Below are 17,035 nucleotides of genomic sequence, written 5' to 3'. Positions count from 1 at the left end.
GCGTTACATACGACACCCCTACTCCCCCCCGTTCGTGATTCCCACCAACTCACGTTTTCGGGCCAAGGCCACTCCCTCATCCAGTAATGCTGGTCTGGTGCAGGGTTAGCAGCTGGGGGAGGCCAGTGACAGCTGGCATTCTGCAAGCTCACTGGAGCAAATAGACCCAGACCACTCACGCCGCACACGGGCCAATTGGACAGCTGTCCCGGGCTGGGCTAGGGGGAAATTATAAATTTGAGGGGAGAGGAAGAGGGAGGCAAAGAAATAAAAAGTGGAGAGAATAAAGGGACAAATGGAAAAAAGTTTGAGTCTGATATGCATTAAGGATTGTCAGCTGTCCGCAGAGAACTCTAGTGACGCTGCATTAAGCTAAAAAAAAAAAAAAGTTATTCTCTTTGAATAATGCAGATGGGAAGTGATTAATTGAAAGACAGTGAAAGAAATGGCTTCTAACAAACTTGACTCATGAAAGTCGTCTGAGTAAAACTGAGTCATTCTTCACTGCAGGGCTGTCTGTCTGTCTGACTGACTGGATGAGAGAAGTGAACTGCTTTAATTCAAACTACTCAAACAGCTCGGTCGTGCGACATGTGTGTTGTGTCTTTTTTTGTTTTTTGTTGTTGTTTTGTTTTCCAGGCTTTCAGTCTGTGATGGCCACAAGTTAGGCTCAGTGCGTGGAATGGCCTTTGGCTGTTTTTTGCGATGTCATTCAGACGGAGGTTACATGACTCAGTGGCGTTGCTTAGATTTCCTCTGAAGTTTGTACATGTCTAGATGTTGCTGAAACACACTGAAATGGAACAATTTCACATGACATCGAATACTATAGGATGTTCAGTGTGCTGGTGATGTACAGCAGTAGGATTGCGTACTAAATCACACACTTGACCTCCAATAATTTCAAAATAAGGCTGGTTTTATAACCAATATGGCCAAGAGATTGTCTTGTTTCAGGGGATCGTTGAAGTGCTTTGAAACCTTTAACACCTTTTTATAAAGACATGCCCTGTATCTGCAGCAACATGTATACCCACACTTTCTCACCCGCTCTCTGTTCTGTGATGTGTATTTCTTTAAATAACACAAACTCATATAGGGTGACGTGGCATTCACATGCAAAAAAAAATCCCAAAAGAAATCATTTCAAGTTATGAATGGAACAACGCTTATTGGAACCTTTTTGAAGATATATCAGCTGCTGCAGTGTGGAGGTGAACTTCCTCCCCCCCCATCTCTCATAAGCTTGTTCACAAATAGATCATAGTGGCACATGCTTATTGATTTGGACATGCATTGATGCACCAGTAGCCCAACACACCTTCGCTGTGTCAGACATGAATGCCCTCGCAGCTGTCTCAGCGTCACTCAGGCGTACTGATGAAATGAGTGAACCTTTGACTTCTCTATTCACATTTAGACACATTATTTGTTCCTTTTGCTAGTTAGAAGCTGTTACTGTATCCATCATGTATCAACTGTATCCATGTGGTTGTATTTGCAATTGTATTTTGTAATTTCCTAATATTTACCTGGCTGTTATCTAACATGCAGTACATGCACCCTACTAAGTCACAGGAAATTAAATTTAATGCTCTAAACCTAATTTAGTAGGTTGGTTGCTTATCGTTGTTTTCCATTGTTGACATTTTTATATGGCACTAACGTGATTGTCTCCCCCCTCTCTCTCTCTCTCTATCTCTCTCTCTCTCTTTTTGTCAACACTAGGTATTAAATGAAGAGTGTGATCAGAACTGGTACAAGGCAGAGCTAAACGGAAAAGATGGTTTCATCCCCAAGAATTACATAGAGATGAAAGCTCATCCGTAAGTATTCTGCATACCAATTTTTCCTAATGTTGGGTTTTAATTGGTCTTTGTGTATCTGTCAAAGTGTGCTACATACAGGCCATACAATATATGAATTCTGCTGCACTAACGGATGTGAACCTCCAGATCCATTAGAGTAGCAGGGTGTGTATTTCCCTCCCTGTAGGTGTAACTGAGAGGAGGAACAATGCTTACTTACCGTATACTCGAGGTTGTCATGAGAACCCCAAAGAAAGCGAGTCTCTGCTGGTTTTGCTCTGTCTGAAATAAAACACTATTTTGATATTAATTTGATCAGTTGCTCAGGTTGACGAGGCTTAAACTGCCACCATCCGGTTCACTCTTATGAGACCTGATTGTACGTGATGCCTTGGTCAAGTGTGTGTTTGTGTGTGTGAGTTTGTGTGAAACCACTTTAGAGAACGCCTGGCAGGATCCTTAGAGGACATTACCTCTAGACCTGCGCTCAGTGCCAGATTAGCTCTCTCTTTATTAATGTGCTCCAGGCCTCTAGCGCTTAATTGAATATTGACCTTATTGCATCATTGCCGGGGTGCTAACAGATGTACCTTTATCTTTTTTCAGGGGGGGGGTGTCACTGTATTGGGTTTTCTTGTGTCTTTCCTGTTGTGTTTTGTTTTTTTCAAATCGTCTCCACTTTGTACCAGTGAAGTAATAATACTTCAAGTGTTTACAGTCTTTATTATGGTTATAAGGAATCAATATTTAGCTGGGCTTCACACATCTGTACCCCTGAACCTCTCATAATCATTATAATGAAGGTTCTCAAGGGTATTACAGCTTTTATACAAAGTTTTCAACATATTCATACTGAGCGCGACGTTTTCTGCACATTAATATTATGCGGAAAGTAGGGTTGGGTCGGTTTCTGGTTTTGCCGGTCTGGTCCGGTGTACGAGATTAAACCGGTTTGATTTTATGCGAACTGACTGAACCGGCATTTGTCATTATGAGACGTCTTTAAGAGTCTCATACGGAGGCTGGCACCTAGCTGGACGCCAAAGACGAGCCGGAGGAGGTAGGCTGATCCAGACTAATGGCACAGATCTCACCAACAACCCAGAGTTGTGTGTGTGTGTCCGTGGGGGGACTGTCAGTACGTAGCCATTAGGACGTTAACATTCTTTTTTTTTAATATAAATTTCATGACGTGCATACGCCCCAAACGGTGGACTCTGTGTCAGCATTGATCTTGCAGGGTTCAGGGCTGATTTGAAACAGTAGATGGGATGTTGATCTTTATAAATCTGGTTGTCAATGTCAATATTAACACCAGCTTTGATGTGCTTCATCACAGTACAGTCATCTAATTTAATTTACAGCTCAAAAAACACATTTAAGCGTGCAGTACCACTTTAATCATTTTGATTGCTCGGCTCAAGCACTGAAACAAAACAGTAAAACCATTTTTTTGGTGTTTTTTTTATTCAGCTTTTATTAATTGTCCAAATAGGTCAATACAAAAACGCTATGTATGCTACTTACTGTCAAAATGACAGAATTTGTTAAGTTGAAAAGAGGGAACTGATTAGCAGACTATGAGTCATATATATGTTGACATATTGTTACCAGTTGTCATCAGACACCAGGAGAGATTTGTGCTGTGCTGTTATCTCTGCTTAATTTTCACCCCTCAATTTGACCATTACTTTAATATTACTTCCTCATCAGGGGTTTAGGATTAATTTTCCTGCCTGCCACTCACCCAACCACATCAAAGAGTGCAGGAACAGCTGTGGCATTTAGTAGGCTGTGTATGTGCAGGATCTGACATTTCTACACAAGAAGAGATCTGTTGACGTTTCTTCCTGTACCCTGGCACTTACGTAGTGAAACAGTGCCTAGTTTTGCAACTGCTCCGTTTCACAATAGGTTAATTCTAATTTTATTTTTTTAATATTTAGACTATGACTGTACCCTTTCACTCATCACTGTCCAGTTTGTCAACCTGGTTAATGTTCACATCATGTGTCCCAAAGCTTTTTGCTTTAAAGAGGGGAAGAAAAAAAAAAAACCCTTCCGTCCCTCGGCTCCTCCGTGCGTGTGGTTGTTGTTTTGTAAAGAATGCTGCATCATGTATTTGCTCCCCACCAGTTGGCAAACACTAACTTACAAGTAAAGACCAATGCCAGGAAGTTTTGAAGAGTTTGAGAACTTAAAAGTGTGGCAATATACAGAGCAGCTGTGAAATATAGTTATCAGAGCTAATCAAGCAATTAATTCCAAATAGTGTGTTCACATATTTTGTTTGCTTTCTTGCTTGCATGTCAACATAGGAGTAGAGTTTAATTTTGTAAATGTAGCGGATGATCAAGGCGGGGCTGTTAATGTAAACTCATGCACTTCCAGTACCTGCTCGCCATAGTAAAAGCTTTCCATCAAAGATCATTTATTGTGAAATAGGCCAATTTTCCACTAAGACTGGATCCCAGATGTACCCCAGATCAGACTCCTGTCATTGTGAGAGGTTTCCTCATGTCGAATTGAGTCACTGCATCCTTGGACGTCCTCAGTTAAGTTGTTTTTTCAAGAAAATCTCCTTTTAATTAGTTATGTTTGTGTATTATTTGAGTCAGACTTGTCTTGGTGAGGTAGTGGAATATGGTAATTTAGTGAAATAGTATTGCACCTTGTTGTTTATGGGTAGAATGAATTACCGTAAAGGTTACAGTGGAAAACTATCCAGTACAGTAATGGTCACGAGGCAATGAAGTGCCTTTGTCTCCCATTGTGGTGACAATGAAGTGCCACCCGAAAGCACCAGGCACCCACACAGACCTACACACAGCTGTGCTATACAGCAGGGCACAATACAGTGTGGCTCCGCTCCAAGTCACAGTCCTCTCTGTCTGTGCACAGATCTTTTCTCCACCCAACAGTCATCAGGCCAGAATTGAGTTTTTGTGGCTAATGCTTTGGTTTGTGTTGCAATCTAAGCAATAGAATTAACAGCATGAATGATTTAGACCATTCCCTTTTGCAGAGGTAAAGTGTGTGTGTGTGTGTGTGTGTGTGTGTGTGTGTAGTTGATGATAATGCCAGTCATTCTCCTCATCCTGTTTCGTTTCCTTGGCTCCATTAATTGCTCTGCTATCACTTTTATCAAACAGGGAAAGAGACTTGGTGTGCAGGCCTGCTGCGCTGTCATGCACAGATCCAAAGCAGATTAAGAGTTGGCCATTTCATTATTGATTTTCACCTACGTGTAAAGGAGCCAAGATGTCATCTTTTGGCTCACTGTACTTTTTAATTATTAACACTAGTAAAGAGCTTTCACAGGCTTTGTCTCTTCCTCTCTATCTTTATCACTCTCACTTATTCCCTCTGTCAGAGTTTTCTCAGTGATATATTAGTAGCACACATGCAAATAATTAATTTATGCTACTTCAAAAGTGGTGAGATTAAATCTCAAATCTGATCTTTTCTTTTAAAGATAATCCTTCTCAATTTTTAGACTTAGAATCACACTGCACAGTTGGAGAATTATGGTACAAAATTTTCCTGTGTTGGCTTCGCTTGGTATGATTTTTAATAACTAATCTACTTCCTTGTATGTGGCCCTTACTCTAATTTATTATTCCCTGCTTCCTGCCGTGGACATTCAGAGTGAATGCTGAATTACATTTATTTCTGTGTACAATTCAGCTCATTGACTGTCATCACTGGGCAGCTCGATGGGTCAGTGGTTAGCACTGTCTCCTCAATTCAAACCCGACACCAACAAGAGGTGTGATGCTGGCGTGCTCTCATGTTTCCTCCCACAGTCTCACACTTGAGCTAAAGTTAAACTCTGTATAGCTTTAGGTGTAAATGTGAGTGTGATTGTACCCAAAATAATCATGTTTACAGCGTTGTCCGTTATTGATTGAATGGATCCAGTCAGATGTATGCAAAAAGAAGACTGTTAAGTGGTGGCTTTGGGTCGACTCTCACTTGTACCTGTTTCCTTCCTCCTCCAGGTGGTTCTTCGGGAAGATTCCTCGGGCCAAAGCAGAAGAGATGCTAAACAAACAGAGGCACGACGGGGCCTTCCTCATTAGAGAGAGCGAGAGTGCACCGGGGGACTTCTCTCTCTCTGTGAAGTAAGTAGCAACACACAGATGTATCACTCAAGGGGAATAAATATGATTCATATTCATGCTGTTATCTATTAATACAATTTCACGTTATCCTTAAATCAGTGTACAGTTTCCCGACAATTGATCAGGTTCATAAGTTTCCATACTTGGTCCCTCTGAGTCATCAGCACAACCACTTCCTTATTCCTGTGAAGTCTCTGTGCTGCCCTCTGCTGACCGGTGTTTTTTCTAATCAGCATTTTTTGAATACTTACTAAAAGAGCTCGTTTCCTCTTTTCTGTCTTTCCGATCTGACCTTCCCAAAAGACTCATTGGTTCACAGCAGGTTACATGTAAAGTTGTTAAGATATGGATCTTAACAACTGTCTGGACTGTCCTGATTCTAGTCAGCTGGTAATAATGTCAGTCTGTTACCGGCGTGACTGATTCATTTGATTAAACACTTAGCAGTCTGTCACAGACACGCCTAATGCATTTGATAAGTGAGGTTAATGTCTGAGTGTTCCACTGCATTTGTTTAAATCTGCACAATGCCTTCAACAACAACTTCACATGGCTGTCAGAAATATTTGTGAAGATCCCCCTTCCTCAAAGTTTCCCCCCTCTGTGACCTCTTGCAGGTTTGGAAATGACGTCCAGCACTTCAAGGTTCTTCGTGACGGGGCTGGAAAGTATTTCCTATGGGTGGTGAAGTTTAACTCGCTCAACGAGCTGGTGGACTACCACCGCTCCACCTCAGTCTCCCGTAATCAGCAAATCTTTCTGCGAGACATAGAGCAGGTCCCCCAGGTAAGACTTACATCCCTAAGACTGAACAAAACTATTTAGAGGTGAACTTATTAGAGGATATAATTGGATGTACTTTTCAAATTGACAGCCATACATGTTCATATTGATAATTTCCTTCAGTCAAGTCTAGATAACTTGTGGCAAAGGGTGAGTGCTGCACTCTATAACCAGAGAGAGCATGTCGGTTGTCACTTTAACCACATGTGAACTTACTATTGCTTGCAGGAATGTCATTGGACACATCTGTTCTGCACTGTGGTCAGCAACCTGTTGAAAAAAAACAACCAGTGCTTTCCTCTCTAACACTTAAAACCAAGGTTTTATTTTAGAGTTGTGATGATAATGTGATGAGTTGTGATACCAGAACAAGATAACAGCAGCCAACAACACGCTCTGTTGGTTTTACTGTATACATAATATTTAAAATATTAATTAGGAGAAAACAAACAGGTGAGAATTATAGACATGATTTATTTTATCCATGTATGTGATCAGCTGATGCAGTGAGAGTCCTTTATCACTCCAACTGAAACTATTATATGTTAATAAGAAAACCTCCAGTATTATCAGAGTGACTGTGACAGCGTTATTCTCAGTAAGTTCATACTAACATCCATCATTGACCTTTACGCTGATGATTGTGGTAATGAGGTCTTTAATTTCATTGACAGTAGACCCCAGAATGAAAAATCTATTAGAAGCCACAGCGAATTTCATCAAAGTGCTCAGTGGCATTGTCTAAATACTTGCTGCCAATTTGGGACAAAAGTGCAGTATTTACCTCATCACCTGCTCTGTATTGTCAGTGTTATGGTTTTGTTTTAGAACATGTGCATGTTGTCATCAGCAAGTGAAGGAAGAACTGAGAAAGAACTTTCTGTGTGTTTGGGTTTCATAAAAGCTTCAGAAGAGTTGCGGCTCACTTAATGTATAAATCTTATAAGCTCAGTGTCAGACTCTGGAGAATCAGTGACATTTGAAAGTCAGCCACTGAACTTGTGAATTATTTTTTTTGTGACTGCCTGACTGGTGCCAGAATATTACATAGGGTCACAACAGCGAGGGGACTATTGATTTTTTTCTCTTTCTTTGTGTCTTTTCATCACATTACACCCTCACTAACCTGCCTGCAACCTCTTTCTCCTTGTTTTGTTTGCACAGCATCCCACATATGTGCAGGCGCTCTTTGACTTCGACCCCCAGGAGGAAGGAGAGCTGGGTTTCCGACGCGGCGACTTCATCCAAGTCCTGGACAACTCTGACCCCAACTGGTGGAAAGGCGGTTGCCACGGCCAGACGGGCATGTTCCCCCGCAACTACGTCACACCTGTCAATCGGAACATGTAAACAGTCAGACCATGTAAACAACAACAACAACAACAACAACAACAGCAACCATCACCATTACCATCATCATCATCGTTCTTGATCTCATCAGCCCCCATCCAAACCCCCCCAACCACCCCCTTCACCCCCTCTTGGCCATCCCACGATAACAGGAGCAGACAGGAAGAACGCAAACAACTGAAAGTGAGAGAGAGAGATAAAACAGGAGTAGTGCTGTCGTAGGCGGCGCTGTGTGGGTGGCAGCTGAGCAAAAATCAACTTTAACTTGCGCTGAGAATGTTCACCTCCCCAGTGAATGCCTCGGCGAGGACTGAACTGTCTTTGAGGGAAATCTAAATGCAGAGAAACTTAAGCGTAGTGCACCAACCGTGAAGATAACCAAATGATTCTACCGCTAGAAGTCCCACAGCTGCTTCTGTCTTCTCCTTTAACTTCTTAACATTCTGCCTTTTTTCTTTTGTGTTTTTTTTTTTTTTTTTCTTTTTTTTTTCTCTTTTTTTTTTCTTTGCCGCATGTTGTTTTTAATCACCTAAATGAAATGCCTACCGGTAAATCCTAACTCTGTTTTAAAGAAAAAAAAGAGAAAAATATAAAAAAGAAGTGGTTTTAAAAAAAAATGTACAAAAAAAAGAAGAGAGAAAAAAAAACTGATGCCATCTACAGCAAGTTTCCATGTGTAAGATCATTGGCACGTGAGCATTGTACATCAGCCATCGGCTGTATAAATAAATCAACTATAGAGAGAATCCATTTTTTAAGAATATATATTATATATTTGTATGTGTTTGTCTGTTTTACCTCTCATCACAAATTGTATTTTTTTTCCATTTGTAAATTATGTTCAATCTTTTGTTAGTCTGGATAAGACCTAGTAGCTCTAGAATGTGCTGAATTGTCAGTCAAGTTTTTTTTTTCTTTTTTTTTTTTCTGAATCTATCTGAGGGCTCTCAGATAATAACAGCATGATATTTAAGGGGTCATAAATTCCATTTGAGAAGGTTTCTCTTGTCTATAATGCGAGAAAAGTAAAAGTTAGTTCTCTGAGAAGAAACTAAGCCTGTCAGGAAGCTAATGTTGACCAGCAAGTAGAGCCATGAATGCTGCAAGAGCTGTTGTATTACGAAGCCCTGTATAAGGTCAGCCACCTTTTTTCAAAGCCAATGTATTTATTGCAGCCATTTTACTTGGGCAGTGAATGTAGCTGACTGAGTCCGTAGACATTAACATGAGGGAAGCACGGTCGGAGAACTGAACTACACAACCACGCAAGGGATTTTAAAAAGACATGCTGAATTAGTAATGTTGTCGATATTCATTCATAAAGAGAGTGGTGTATGAGGATATGTACAGGTAGTTAACATGCATATTCAAACACATTCATTACATGCATGCATACGCAGACGCTCTCCTCCTTTGTTATACCTGCACGTAGCAAAGAGGCAGAGTTTGGATAATCACATTGTGTAATCACCAGTGCAGATCTGCGGCTGGCACAGATTAACAGTTCAGAAAACTGAGAGATTGTCTTTTATGCTAAAAGTTGAGAGATCAGCTTTAAATGATGTAAAAGATTTTTTTCTCCCCTTTCTTTTTTTTTTTTTTCTTTTGTCCAATGTGGCGTGTGGTCAAGCACTTTTTTTTTTTTTCTTTTGTCAGACATTTTGATTTCTGCTCTGGTCCAGTGTGTTTGTGTGTTTGTTTACTGTGTTTGTGTTAATGGTTTCTGTTTTCTTGTTCTCTCTGGATAGTGCCTTTCTCTCTGGTGTTTCAGTGTCTCCGACCTGCTACTTTGAGCCCCCCTCCCCTTTTTTTCCGGGGCCTGCCAGTCCTGCAGTGAGAAACAGTGTACATAATCCAACCTGTCCCATCCAACAACGCCCCCCTTTCCCCCTTCCTACATCAACCTGCATCCACCTTTGTCCTCACCAACATGGAACTCTTCTTATTTAAGTGTCTCTCGCCTTGTCTTACCTAATGATACTGTTTTTTTTGTTTTTGCTCTTTTTTATTTGCATTTGTTTTGTTTTTTTGTTTTGTTTTGTTTTCAATTAATAAAATGCAATTATTAAAAAATGAGAATCATTTTTGTGGTTTATATTTTAGACATACTTCATAGAACTGGGTGGTAAGTGGCTCAAAAATTCACAAACTCACTTATTCATGTTTAGTAGCCTGCAGATTCTCAACAGGAGGAATGTGTTGAGTCATCATAACAGTTTTACCCTCGCCAACCTGAAGTGTTTCAACCTTTTCTTTCTTTTCTATAACTATTGTTCCTCCAAAATGGAAATCTAAAACCTAAAATACCTACACGATAGCGTATATTAAAAAAACAAAAGAACTGCAGCTATAACAGTCATTGCCTGCAGGTGATGTGTCAAAACTTCAGCCACAGTTCCTTTCTTTGCCTGTAGGTGGCGACGGCAGCAGTACATTTTCACTTTCAAGCTACTGTTGCTTTTCTCACCATATTAGCGAGCCTGGTTTTGGGTGCATTGCATCAGTGGCATTGTATGTTATTGCTTATTAATGAAGTATCTAACGAGTATACTGGTGTTCTCCTAAAAATCGAGAGTACTTAAATCGCTGACTAATTTGCTAAACAGCGGCCTCTGTGGCCACAAATGGTAACTACAGGATGACACATTGAATTTCCCTCCATTTCCAGTACAAAGTGTTAACGTTTTGTTTTACTTTTGTGACAAAACCATTGAAATGTTTGTGGTATGCTAAAATGTAGTGTAATAGCATGAGAAGATTTCAGCAAGCTAACACAGCAATATGTAGCTATACCTAAAGTTTGCTAACATTAGCCACCATATGCTAGTGTACAAATCAGAGCAAGACATTTCATGTCTTATAAATTCAGCTCGATATTAAGAGGAGAAATTTTCCTTGCTTTTTTCCATCGCTGCTGACCATTTTTCAATGCTATTTGTGTCAGATTTATAAATGCATCTTCACACCTAGACAGCCGGTGGTTTCCACATGTCAGTGCAGTATGGTAATCATTTTGCAGACTCGAAACTTGCGTGTGATGAGTAAACCATCACAGTGAAAGTCTGTGGAGTTTGGATCATTGGCAGATCTGCTGTTGCTCGTTAATGCAGTTGAAAGCGCAAATTTGTTTTTCATTTGTGAATGGCGGTTCTTTGTTCGTGGGAACCTTTAGAAAATACCAGGATTTGAGAGCCGCAGTCATTAGCTGTGGTTGTAAAATCAAACCCGGAAAACACCAATGTCACAAAAAGAACAGAGCAGCTCACCAGCACAACATCTTTTCAAGACAACCCATGCTCTGAGCTGTGCATAACCATAATGATCTTACTCACTGTGATGGATTGGCTGTCTGAAGCCAATTTAAAGACTAGATTTTTCAATTCCTTGCTGAAACAGGAGTCACAGGGGGAAAAAAAGCACACAAAAACAGTACAATATGCTCATTTGGTCTGCAATGAATGGACTAAAACATGAAAAATACCCATATGGTCATATGAGGCATTTGACCTTTTTGACATCCTAGCTTTGGGTGATCTTGCCCATCCAGACGTAGCTACTGCTGCTGGTGTTGTATGCAATCATCTTGGCTGTAATCTGAAAATGCGCTGCATCCTCTACCTATGACCAAAAGGGAATTCTTAAAGATACCAGGGCATCGGCAGTGACTCAGTCAGTAATTTTAGCAAAACGCCAACTCAATACATGAGGCCTCATTTCATTATGAAACCCATCCGAAGCATCTCTCTTGCTCTTGAGGTGCAGATTATGTGCATGTGTCAGTTGATCCGAGGGTGCAGCGAAGAGGAAGCGGATGATTTCATTTCTTGTAGAGAGACGCCCCGGGGTGCTCTGCATGCTGCACTCTGCTGCAGCACAGTGAGATCTTTAACATCATGTTAGCCACGGTCTGGTGCACTGTCTGCTCCACATTTTGACTTTAGCACTCTGAGTACCACTGTAGCTCTTCCCCCCAATCTGGCTCCTCTCCGCTTTCGTTTTTGTCACCGGCTGCCTTAAGCAGACAGTTACATCAGTGCTGCTGTCCTCTTTCTGGCCTTCTCATCTGGAATCTATTCTAGTACTTAAAGATCCCCTCCAGATATGTTTTAACATGTATATAAAATACTCTGAATAATCATTTGTGTCTGATACGGTTTTTCCACAAAAAATTCAGTTATTAAAATCCGTAAAATTGCATCTCCTCGTTCTCCCCCATTAAAAATTCCTGAATCTATGAATATAAAAATATTGTAAATTTCAAAAGTTTAACTGCTGGACACAAGATGTCTCCTATTTCACTGTAAAGTCCATTCTCAGTGTTTTTGCACTGGAGGCTTCAAGTTTCCACATCACACTTGTGTAAATTGAATATTGAACCAGGATTGGCTTCCAAACTAGTCGTGATGTCACAAATCATGCTCGTAGGTTGCCCATTAAAATCTGATTTTCAATGAGCTCAAACTTTCTACTTTCAGCAGATTAATGTGAAAACATCCTTCTAGTGTCAAACTCTGTATATACATCATCCTGCACAGTGAAGCTCAAACATCCAACTGAAGGAACAAGAAGAAAAACACATTATTGAGCGGGAGGCGACTTTAAAGATATCAGCTCGCTCCAGTGCTTCCATTCATCCTAATGCCATCTACCAGTAATGTAACCCAGTGGCCTCTGTTAACCACTGGTGGCCCTGACAGCAATTCAGACAAAATTGAAATCAAGGTTTTCTGAGTACATTGTGCATGCAAAACTACATAAAAAAATAAGTCTCACCTAAGTATGAGAGGCTTTAATAGAGTGTAAGACCCAAGCACAAGCACTCTACCCCGGGGGGTTTTGCCTCTCCAGCTGGACGAGGCTGTTTGGTGCAGTTTTAGTAGTCGACAACAGGCACATGCCAGCATTAAAAGCCTGTTTTGACATTTTAAGATGATTTGAGGATTTGCAAGTGAGGAGGACATTTCGTGCAGGGTTGAGAAGATTATTATCAGCGTGTGAACTAGTGTGACCCGTTTGTGCGAGTTCCCTCAGCATCATAATTATAGCCACTGATGTTTTCAATTCAATGTAGACGGACACATGTTGACATGTTTGTTCATAGACAGCTAGATATTGTTTGAGGTTGGTAGATGTGAGAAATAAAAGCCAGTGCATGAAAGAGAGATTTGCTGCCCACTATACGTCATCTCTGACTCCAGCTGAGGGTGAAAACAACAAAGACCAGTGGTTGCTTGAGCTCTTTGCAGTCTGTTTCTGCCCATGTTTACTGCTTTTAATGATACCACCTGAGTGGGCAGCAGTCCGCCACCGAGGCGACATTTAACCCTCACTCCCTCAAGCAATATATTAAATCGTGATCCCATGGAAACAATCTGTGTCCCTGTGTAGGTGTCTGATATGTGATAGAGTTATCAGATCACTCGTTTCAACTCTATGAGCACATGCATTTATCTGGCATGCAAAGGTTGAGACCTTCCACTCCACTCCCCACCGGCAAACAGGTAGATGAGATGAGCGCAAACACTCCTGCCCCGTGTTGACCTTTGTGGCTGTTTTGTGGGTGCTTTCAGGGTCACGTTTGAAGTGCCTAAAGTTCATTCAAGATCTAAACTTTCCCGAGCCTCCAGTTAGATCTATCTATCATATGCTGCCATTGTAGTAAGGCAGTTTAACAGAGATATCTTTAAACAGTGCTGCTAGAAAATATCTCACAAATACCTGACAAACATGGCAAAAAAGTCTTTTTTTAAGGTTAAGACAAGTACACAGCATTGAGAGGTGAGGTGTGGGAGGAGAGCTTATCCTGCTAAATCATTTCATATATTAGCATAGAAACACAGCTGCAGACAAATGTTGGGACTCCTGAAATCTTAATATTGAAAATAACAGCATTATTTTAGGTGAATTCGGGTCTGTTTAAGCTGACTTGGTGAACTCACACTGCCGCATGCTTTCTATTGACTCATTTATGGTATATTACTGCCACCTACTGGCTCATCTCCACTGTTTGTGATGTCACTTTTCTGTAATTTCCAGTATACCAGTAATAACGAAAGTGTGAACATGTGGAGTGGGAGAACTTGTGTGTGGGCACACGTTGCACCATGATTCACTGGTGATCACATTTTCAGGTTTGTATGCAGAGTGAAAATAATAAAGACTGTAGCCTCCATCATCAGGGAAAAAGGACTTAAATTCTCAGCACAGATTTTATTTTGCTTTAGTTATGTGCATGTATTTGGCCTTGAATGCAACTTTTGAATTGCAATTTGCCACCTAGTTTGAATCTGAAAGCACAAAACAGTCACAAGGGTCAACATGGGGCAGATGTGTGTCTGTGTCTATCAGTCTAATTTGCAAAATTAAGGCAGCAAAATCTGACATGATAAAATACAGGCAATAAAGATAATTCTAAAAGATACTACCAAATTCGTTCAACCAGTGAGAATGCATGTCAGAAAAATATAACATATGGATATATTTAAGTATAAAATGGTCATATCGCCTGCTGTATTCCTTCAGTGCATTCTTTTCCGCCATGTTGAATTGTATGTATAATTGAACCAGCGTGTGACAAAGTACATAGACTCAAACACAAAACAACACCTGCCTCTAAAAGAAAAGCGTAGTCTCCACGAATGGTTAAAAATCTGGACTGTATGTGTTGAAATCAAATCCACAGCGATACCATGCAGTTGAGCAGCAGGGGGCGCTGTTTCATTATTTTTAACTAACATAGTAGTGATTTCAGTCACGTAGCCGATGATCATTCACTTCCAGTGTTGCCCTGTGAACACGGACAGGACATTTCGCCCACAGATGTAATCATTTTGTGGAAATGTGCTTTAGTTGCGGATCAGAGGTATTATTTGAAGAGAAAGCATAAAAAAAGAAGTGTCGTTGTCGGCAGGATTCGAACCTGCGCGGGGAGACCCCAATGGATTTCTAGTCCATCGCCTTAACCACTCGGCCACGACAACCTGCCTACAATGTGTTAGCACAGAGATTATTGAATGTATATCTCAATGTGGAAACAGTTTGATGTAGTTCTATCACAGACTGTATAAAAATGATGAGCTATATCTGTGTCATATCATCCAACTACATAGAGTCATATGAATAGTGTGCTGACAATAATGTTGAGTAGGGGCACAAGAACTCTTATTTTACATTTTTATATGTGCAAAGAAATGTAGCCTTATATCTTTATTCTGTATTAAGACCACATTAAACCAGGTCCAGATCAAAAAACATTAAACTTGGACCTGTCATTTCCGGACTAGATTACCAAGGAGACTCCTCATTAAGACACAGTTTCAGATTTGTGAAACCTTTATTCTATTTGTGAAAACTGAAAAAAGGATTTCATGACTTTTTTCCCCATCCAGACCCCATTAGACTAGGTCCAGATCAAAAAACATGTATTTAGACTTGTCTGAATTTTGATATTTCTGACATAGGCCACACTAAAGGCATTGTCACAAGTAGGGGGCATGGCCTTGGAAGATGCAGTGAGGAAGGTTAACCATGGTCAGTTTGATGAAGGGTGAGAGAACATCATTTTGTTTTTAAAAGAAAAATTGGAGGAGTGAGTAAAGAAAATTTACACTATAAAGATATTTTATGTTTGTAGCCTATTTCAAAAGGTAAAAATTACTTTTCTACCTTTTGTTTTTAAGTGAAAAAGAGGAGCTCTACATGGCCATAACCAACAAAATGAAGAGAATCATGCTATGAATTTCTAGCCAGCCAGTCAGTGAAATTGACCTTTTTTCAGATTTCACAAATAGAATAAAGGTTTTACAAATCTGAAACTGCATCTTAAAAAGTCCTTAGCCTCTCTGTGATAATCTAGTCCAGATTTGACCAGTTTAAGTATAGTGGTTTGGGATCGGGACCTGGTCCAATGTGGTTTGGATGTGAAAAAAAGCAGTGAAATCTCCCCTTGTTGCATTTTCACATATAGAATAAAGTTTTCAAGGTCAATAAGAAAAAATGCTACAGTTTAAAAGGATAAAACTGAGGATTATGATACCCTGCAATGTCCCCTGTCATACTAGAGTATTGGTTTCTTGAGACTTTTTAATACTGAGCAAGCAGGGGCACAGCAAATAGGCAGAAATAGCAATAAGGCTGAAAATCAGTTTACCATGAGTAAGGGCAATAAGAAAGAAATGCTACAGTTAAAATTATCCTGATTTAGGATTGTAAATCAATTAAAGACCATTTCATTCTATGATTCATTCTCATCTCATCTTCCCTCTATTTGTTACATTTTTCAGCTCATGAATTAGCTTGAAAATGGCTGAACAGCGACATCTACGGGCGTTATGCCGCTTTTAAGGTGGACCGGAAAGTTACAATAAGAAGCTGTGACTCGCAAGCTAACTTATACCTAACGGTTGACGTTTGCAGAATAATCTTTCACATGCAAAACTTACGATAAAATGAACATAGTACATTTCAAGTTATCAGCAGTGTAAGGGAAAGCTACGAGACTTTGCGTCACCTTTACTTGACTGCTGTTGCTTTACTCTTCATATTAGCTAGCCTGTGTTTGGGTGTGCTGCATCAGTTATTTATGTTATTGTTTATTATTGCAGTATACAACAAGAAAGGGAGCATACTACTGTTTCTCCCACAAAAAAGTTAATACATCCATAATGTGTGCATCAAAAACTATACATTTTCCAGAAATATCCCATACATTTTGATTTAAACCTCACACACACAATTTCTGATCCTCCACCTGCAACTCCATCTGCTATTCTTTATATGTGCAACAGAATATAATTTATTATTGTTGTTGTTGTATTTAGATAGCCTTGTAGAATGATTATTAAAATGTATTCTCCTAGAAAAATGAGTAGAAATGTGATTTAAAAACATGAAACTAATAGTCATTTCTGTCCTTGTTGCCACTGAGCTGGAAGCAGTGTCACCACGTGACCACTGTAGCGAGGGCCTGCT

At 40.1% G+C, this 17,035-nt stretch overlaps 1 protein-coding gene and 1 non-coding gene across 2 annotated transcripts in view; one reads left to right on the top strand and one right to left on the bottom strand.

The window, feature by feature from the left end:
- The window catches only part of grb2b (growth factor receptor-bound protein 2b), a 30,102-nt gene extending 19,958 nt beyond the window's left edge, over positions 1-10,144 (top strand). The window contains exons 3-6 of the mRNA XM_067616231.1: positions 1,729-1,826; positions 5,810-5,932; positions 6,550-6,718; positions 7,880-10,144. Of these exons, the coding sequence (XP_067472332.1) occupies positions 1,729-1,826; positions 5,810-5,932; positions 6,550-6,718; positions 7,880-8,065 (576 nt within the window). The 3' untranslated portion in view covers positions 8,066-10,144. The remainder of the gene's footprint in view (positions 1-1,728; positions 1,827-5,809; positions 5,933-6,549; positions 6,719-7,879) is intronic.
- Positions 10,145-14,963: 4,819 nt separating this feature from the next.
- trnas-aga (transfer RNA serine (anticodon AGA)) lies at positions 14,964-15,045 on the bottom strand. Its single transcript has one exon. It is a non-coding gene; the product is annotated as a tRNA-Ser (tRNA).
- Positions 15,046-17,035: the final 1,990 nt, after the last annotated feature.

The sequence above is a fragment of the Thunnus thynnus genome, chromosome 17, assembly GCF_963924715.1.
Source record: "Thunnus thynnus chromosome 17, fThuThy2.1, whole genome shotgun sequence".
Lineage (NCBI taxonomy): Eukaryota > Metazoa > Chordata > Actinopteri > Scombriformes > Scombridae > Thunnus > Thunnus thynnus.
Note: the sequence above shows the minus strand (reverse complement) of the source record. Positions and strands in the feature narration are given on the sequence as shown.